The 7,505-nt window shown below is 35.1% G+C and overlaps 1 protein-coding gene across 1 annotated transcript in view; it reads left to right on the forward strand.

The window, feature by feature from the left end:
- Nucleotides 1-5,428: 5,428 nt before the first annotated feature.
- LOC105439210 overlaps nt 5,429-7,505 on the forward strand; it is a 10,765-nt gene continuing 8,688 nt past the window's right edge. Inside the window, exon 1 of the mRNA XM_030983727.1 lies at nt 5,429-6,079. Within this exon, the coding sequence (XP_030839587.1) occupies nt 6,004-6,079 (76 nt within the window). The 5' untranslated portion in view covers nt 5,429-6,003. The remainder of the gene's footprint in view (nt 6,080-7,505) is intronic.

Here is a 7,505-nt window from a genome sequence, read left to right on the forward strand (position 1 = left end):
TTACAGCTAATATCAGTCGTATTGCCAAACCGATGTCAAACACACTCCTTACCGACCAACTTTGGGCCATACGATGGTAGTTTTGTTTGAAAAATTACCCGGTGTCGGTGGAGTTGGTTTAACCAGGCTTTAACACCATATGATGTCCATTTTCAAACACGAACCGTACTAGAAAGTTAGAGTATCTAACCTCCATTTACCATGTCTACTCTCTCTCTCTCTCTCTCTCTCTCTCTCTCTCTCTCTCTCTCTTTGCAAGTGCAGTCAGTCGGTATATTTATTTTGTAATAATACAAGGTGAACTGTCTATAATCAGAAATACCTTTCTGTTTCGCTTCTCACTGAATATTTATTAAATTGTATAATGCTACTCATTACAGAAGCCTACTCGTGCACTAGATTTACAAGCCTGTATGATAGCATTTGTAGATAATGTGGAAGTAATCATCTTCAAACTTAAAACTTCAATGTCAAACGCCAAGGGTTAATGATATCGATGTATGTTCAGTGGTATTCGGACGAGTATTGGTTGTGTTTTGGTGTTTGTTTTTTAAAGGGACAGTTTTTAAAAACCCGTTCCTCGACTGAAAACATATACCATTAGTGTTTCAAAAATGTTATCATGTTGAAAGGAAGTATTACATTTCAGAATGAAAAACATAATTTCACATCCGTGATCGTTATACAATGAGGGGAATCATTAATTGCACATAACTCAGTTTTTCCTCTGTGTATCGGCCTATGTAGAGCGAGTTGGAGAAAAAAAACACTAGACGATTATCCAGGTATATATGCGATACCATAAGCGTGACTTAAGAATATCTTGTATAGACCATTGTTCAAACTATGTTCTGGAAAAACAAATCAATTAATCTAACCTTCATCCTTTCAAAATAAATGTTTTAACATCTTGTACAAAGTGGCAAATCAGCCTTGGAAAATATACATATCAAACTTTATTTCTTTTTCCTATAAAAATGTAAAGGGAAACAAATTCGGAAATATAGCCAGGGGCGAGGCAACCGTACAAGAAATTTAGTTTTGATTCCGTCATTATGAAGGATGATTTTGTTTTTTATTTGAACACGGACAAGAAATTGGATACCTAAGAGCCATTGACCGATACATTTCCGCAAAAACGCGAAGATTCGTGGACTAAATATTTCAACTAGAGTTCCTTTTCGCTCTTTTTTTTCTTTTACTCTGTCTCTTATTCTATACTCTCTCTCTCTCTCTCTCTCTCTCTCTCTCTCACTCTCTCTCTCTCTCTCTCTCTCTCTTTCTCTCTCTCTCTCTCACTCTCTTTCTCTCCCCTCTCACTCTGTCACTCTGTCTGTATCTCACTCAGTCTCTCCGTCTCTCCGTATCTCACTTCCCACCCCAGTCTTCCTTTGCCCTTTCTCTCTCTCTCTCCCTCTCTCTCTCTCTCTCTCTCTCTCCCCTTCTCACTCTCTCTCTCTCTCTCCGTCTCTCTCTCTCTCTCCTTCTCCCCCTCTCTCTCTCTCTCTCTCCTTCTCCCCCTCTCTCTCTCTCTCTCTCTCTCTCTCTCTGTTTCTCTGTGTCTTTCTGAAAGGATACCCAATAATAAAACATAAATATTGCTAATAAAAATAACTTTAATTTTCGTAAGGACTGCTTCAGACACGTATTGCAATCAATCTCTAAAGAGGGATTTTCCCTCACACTTATGTACAATTTCTTCACTTAGTTTCACAATTTGTTATTTCCTGATTTGTTCCGAGTCATTTCTGTAACGGCTAAATGCGTTGATATGATAAAATCTTGTTTTAGAAATATCTCTATCTTCCATTTGAATTCAACTTTCTAGAGTCAAGTTGATTTGATTTGATTTGATTTGATTTATTGGTTTCTGCATCTTTTTTCTTTTATTCATCATACATTTTCATGAACATAATATGGTTTGATATAATTTTATACAGATAATAAACGAATTTAAACAAATATATTGAATGCATAATTAACATAATCAGATGCAGGAGGGCTACAGAAATAAGCAAAGTAGCTTGACGTGCCCGCATCCCTCAACTTAGATACAACAATAACAAATACAAATAGAAAAGAGTGACTTGCAGAGAAGAAAAGGAAAGGGGAGATGATTTCACAGTTAGCACGATGGTTATGAATATGATATTAAATTGTAGGCCCATGTATGGCCCGGTAGATTTTCATCTAATATATGCATTTTCAGAGCACATAAAGTTGTCTTTGGTCTTTGAGATAGAAACCAAACGTGTTATACTATAACATTCTAGCCATTCATAAAATGACAAAAATATTCGAAAAGAACTGAAATAAATCGTAAACCCTAGATCCCTTCTGCGAACTCACTCCGTTTTCGAAAATATGAGCGCTCTTTCGGAATTGGGTGCCCTACTAAAATTTGTCAAAATATGATTCTTCAAAATATTTTATACTAATAAGAGTTACGAAGTCCGCACAGAAAACTTTGCAATATCAAACTCACAAAAGTGTTCGAGGAAAGGAGGGTTGTCAACTTTCTTTTATTTTTCGACTAACTAATCAACTTGTAAAGGACATGAATAAGAAGAATGAAATTGGAAAAGGGATAAGTACAAAGATATTAGCAGTCTTTAGGAGTCTTTCTCCTCTCAAGCCAAATAGAGTACCGAAGCTGTGACGTCATAAAAATCTATTTTTAGAATTTCTCAATTTTTTCTTCATTTTCCGAAAGAGCATCGAAAATAATGTCCAAATGTCGAAAACCAATTGAATATGTTAAGTATTGGCTGAGATATGACCATCTGAATAAATATATGTCCTATGGGAACTCAGTGTTATATGCTCTGGCTCCTAGTGGTTAGGAGCCAGAGCATATAACACTGAGCTCCTATGGAGAGTATATTTATTCAGATGCTCATATCTCAGACAATACTTAACATATTCAATTGGCTTTCAACATTTGGACATTATTTTTGATGCTCTTACGGAAAATGAAGACAAAATTGAGAAATTCAAAAATTAGATTTTTGATGACGTCACACTTCACCACTCTATAAAACAAGCCGAATCTAGCTGAACACTGCCGATACCGGATGCAGGGGTAATCCTCAGACCGGGGATCTCTATTCGCACCTTGTCATTAAGACAACGTATGGTAGTGAGAACTTCTTGAGGGAGCTCCTTGGTGCGGTTTGGGAGGAAAACGAAAGATTTGGACAGCGAGAGAGAAAGAGAGACAGAAAGGGGAGATAGAGTGGGGGAGGTAAGAGACAGTAAGAAACAGAGAGTAAGAGACAGATATATAGATGGAGGGGATAGAGAGAGAGAGAGAGAGAGAGAGAGAGTGAGAGAGAGATAATGAGACAGAGAGAGAGAGAGAGAAAATGGAGATGGACAAAGAGAAAGTGAGAGAGAGAAAGAGAAATGGATAGAGGGAGAGAGAGAGAGAGAGTGAGAGAGAAGGGTGTTAGGGGCTCCGAAATTCTTTTAACAAGTTACATTTGTATTGAGAAAAAAAAAATTTGACTTGATTTGTTCGAAGATTTGTATCAAAGTTCACCAATAGTATATTATAATTGAATTTCTTTTCCATCATAATATGCTCCATTTGTATTGTTAGCTTCAAAATGAAAAGAAAAATCCCAAAACTTTCTTTAAATGTAATATGTGAATATATTCTTAAAAAATAGATAATGAAAATGGAACTGGCCATTATTAAAACATGTTAAAGCAAATTGAAGAAATTCCCTAAATATCAAGATTATTGTGCTATTTCGTGTTTATTTTACAAGCAGGTTAGGATACAGATAAAGGAATTAGTTTAAACCCAAAATACATTACCAGAGCTATGAAAAATTATGTATACAACCAAAATTGAGCAAAATGTAGGATTAAACCCAAATATAAAGCAGAAAGAGAAATCGAAATGCGTGGGGACCGATAACTTTTTCATTTTCGAAATAGGTTTTATTGATTTTAGCGAATTATCAAGTCACCGTGACAACTATCTATCAACCCCCATTTGTATACATAAGAAAAGGGTTTTATCGAACACTTTATTCAGGAAAAGATAATTTACAATATTTACTATATTTAGTCATGCAAGTTTATTCTGTTTTATTAGTTTATTGTTTATAATTTGTTTTTATTTTCACTAATTTGGCCTCCAATGTGAGCCAATTATTGTTAGTATTTGGACTTTTTATTTGGTATATTTTTAATAAAACCGAAATTGAATTGAATTGAATGTTTATCTTCAAAATACATTTTCCCCACAAAGTCAAACCCATTCATATTGAGAACATGAGTGAAGATATGCTTTTGTTCATTCATTGTTTAAAGGTTTAAATCTTGTCAATCAAACGGGGTACTGAAAAGATTTAAGCCGGGCATTGCCGCTTATCATTTATGTGGTTACACATTTATGATTAAATGATTTTCTTACAAATTTCAGTAATTATACAAAAATAGATATTAGAAAAATGAACAATGTATATATAGATCCGGGGCCGATCAAATGAAAAGGCATTGTCATATTTAAAGTTCATGGGAAAACGCAAGAGTATTAAAATACCTATGTTATCATACAGTCGGTTAATGACCTCGATGAAGGCTGATGACCACTACTGATTTGTCATTTCTAAATGATCTTTTTTGTGAGTATGTATATCCAATTGTCCAATTTGTAGAGTTTCTACCGTTGAGAGGGTATATGCATCAATGCAGTTACATGCAGAGCGGAAACTGCTGTTTCACTATACAAGGTTGTTTATTGTTCAATACTATGGTCAACTTATGTATATGGATTTTCCTTAAATTCTCTACTAAAATTGAGATTAGTTTAATAACTTAAGGCAGACATGGAGCCTAAGGTTTTCTTATCCTCGGATGTTGGGATGGAGAAGAAAAAAAAGTTGCTTTAGGAACAAGCAAAACCGAGTGATAACATTATTTTGTTCCTCTATTATTATAATAGTATTCTATTCTTTTCCTCTGCTTGGGAAGTAGAAATATACAATTGATTTTTGTTATCTGGTAGGCCTATTAGATAATTGTCCTGTAAATGAAATGAAGGAAAATAAACTACGATTTCCTTAAAAATTGTAATTTTATATGTCTCATTCGACAAACTTTGGGTAGGCCTAAGCTTAAGACATTAGATTACAATGTTCATTCAGGGCGTCCCAATATATTGAAGGAATAGTACACGAATTGTTGCCTGGGAAGAATCAAAGTTTGCCTAGAAAGGTAAAAATCAAAGTAAACAATAAAAATAATGCATTTATACTTGTTTTGTTACCCCCCCCCCCCCCATGGTACAGGCTCTCTCGAATGCCACAAATATGTGGGCGCGCATGCGCACACTCCACACAGCTAAACCCACCGACTTCCCAAACCGCACATGCCTCACACAATACCAAAACAAACGTCATAGAATGTTTGACGAGTCAGTTTAACGCAGGCGGAGGTGGCTTTGACTATTTAAAAGCACTCAGCTGGGACCAAGCGTTAAGATCAATTGAATTCTCTCTCCGGGACTAAATATTTGTCGGTTATTGTTAACTACCGTAATGATATCAGTCACTCTTTCATGATTTTCGAGTGATTCATTGTGTTGTCCACCACCAGAAAAATAGTTATTGCTGAGAGGGCAAGGATTCTGCCTCTTTTCTTTCGTGTTCTCATGGTCCTCGACTTTTATGAGTTTCAACAAGAGAGAAAAGACAACCTTCTCCAAGGATAACACGGATTATTTATCTCCAAAATATCTGCAACCTGTATTGAGCGGATCCTTTTCATATCTTTGGAATATAATTGGAGATGAGTGAATAACCAACAGAGAAGGTGTTCGTTTTGGAAATCATATCACGTCTGCTCTTTTTGAAGATACTTCTTCTCATCGACCCCGTGGACTGTTAATACGCATCCTAAAGTAAAATATTTAATTTCAAGGACTGGAGCACTGTTTGGGAGCTTAGTGTGGACTAATGAACTTCTATGTAAACGTCTTCAACGAAAATCATGATATGTTCAAGAGTGTTGGTTGTTTCTTGTTTGCTGTCGGTAGTACGTTTCGGATCAACTCAAGAAGATAAAAGTAAGTATATAATTGTCGTTTATTCATGTTTCATATTGGTGCTGGACTGGTATTGTTTCGGTATTTTTCATATATGAAAAGTGTAGCGCAACCTAGATTTATATCATCCCCTCCCCCTCATTTATTGAGAATTTAATCGAATTCATTATAGAAATTCAGTTTTGCATGATGATGACTGTATACCTCTAAAAGAAAATGTTTAATGTGTCGTATCTTCGCCACGCTGGCCACTCTTTGTATTATACATGTATTTGGGTTTAACGTAAATATAGTTATTAGTGTGCAAGTATTTTTGGTCTTGTCATGGTACAGGTAGGTTCCTTGTTTTTGTTTTGTTTCTTATTGTATAATTAAATGATTTGCTATTATGATATAAACATAGTCTGATATTGAATTTGTATATCACTTTTTGTAATAAGTTTCTCATAGTGGCACATATTTCTTAAATGTTAGTTCTAATTTTCCATTTTTAAATCTGACTTGATATTCTGAAATTAAAATATTCTTGTTGGTGTTACTGGAATACAGTATGATGCGCCAAAGTCACTTTCAGCTTACACGAAAACGTTTCATAATAGTTTTGTTTGTAGGCCGTCTGTTGTAACCTTAATGACATCCGCACTCTCAAAGTACTTATCACAATTATTAATATCAGTAGTTTTCAATAACTTTGGGACATAATTCAATATTTCAACAGATTATTTCAATGAAATCAACGTCCCACTCAAATGAAAGTAATTTGTGGACTCCATTGGTCTAGCAAAGCTCATGATACTGATGATCAAAATGAAATTCTTAACTCATAGAATTTTACTCCAAAGAACCATGCGTGTTTTCTTTCAGTTTATCCATCTGAAATTACATTATTTTTAATGCACAAGATTGGTGACAGAGATTTAAAAAAAAAATTATCCACTGGTTTCCTTATTATCCAGCCTTGTATATTTGCCATAACGTCAAACAAAAGGGTGCTGTAACTAGATTTAAAACAATTCTGCAAACACCGCCTGATTAGCGTTTCAAGACACTCTCCTTTCCCACTCACTTCATCGAACTTGGCGTCGGTGTAATTGACAATAACTAGTAGAAGCATTATATTCCACGTTGCCTCATAACAAGATGATCTTTCTCTTTTTAATTTTCATTGAAAAGAGAAAAAAAGTTCAAAGTTATCGGTTCATCAATGCTTCCTGGATGCTTAAACGTCTGTTCCTGGTACAATCGAGCCCTGTATGATAGACGGATATTAGCAATATCTGTACTTTAGTATCTCCTTGTATCCTTCCATTTCTCTCTACGTCTCTCATTCTCTCTCTCTCTCTCTCTCTCTCTCTCTCTCTCTCTCCTTGCTCTCTTTCTCTTTCACCATTTGATTTACCGTATCTCTCCTTTTCACTACCACATTTTTTTGGTATTACCTCTTTCT

This window comes from Strongylocentrotus purpuratus, unplaced genomic scaffold, assembly GCF_000002235.5.
Source record: "Strongylocentrotus purpuratus isolate Spur 01 unplaced genomic scaffold, Spur_5.0 spur5_scaffold_13, whole genome shotgun sequence".
NCBI classification, from domain to species: Eukaryota; Metazoa; Echinodermata; class Echinoidea; order Camarodonta; family Strongylocentrotidae; genus Strongylocentrotus; species Strongylocentrotus purpuratus.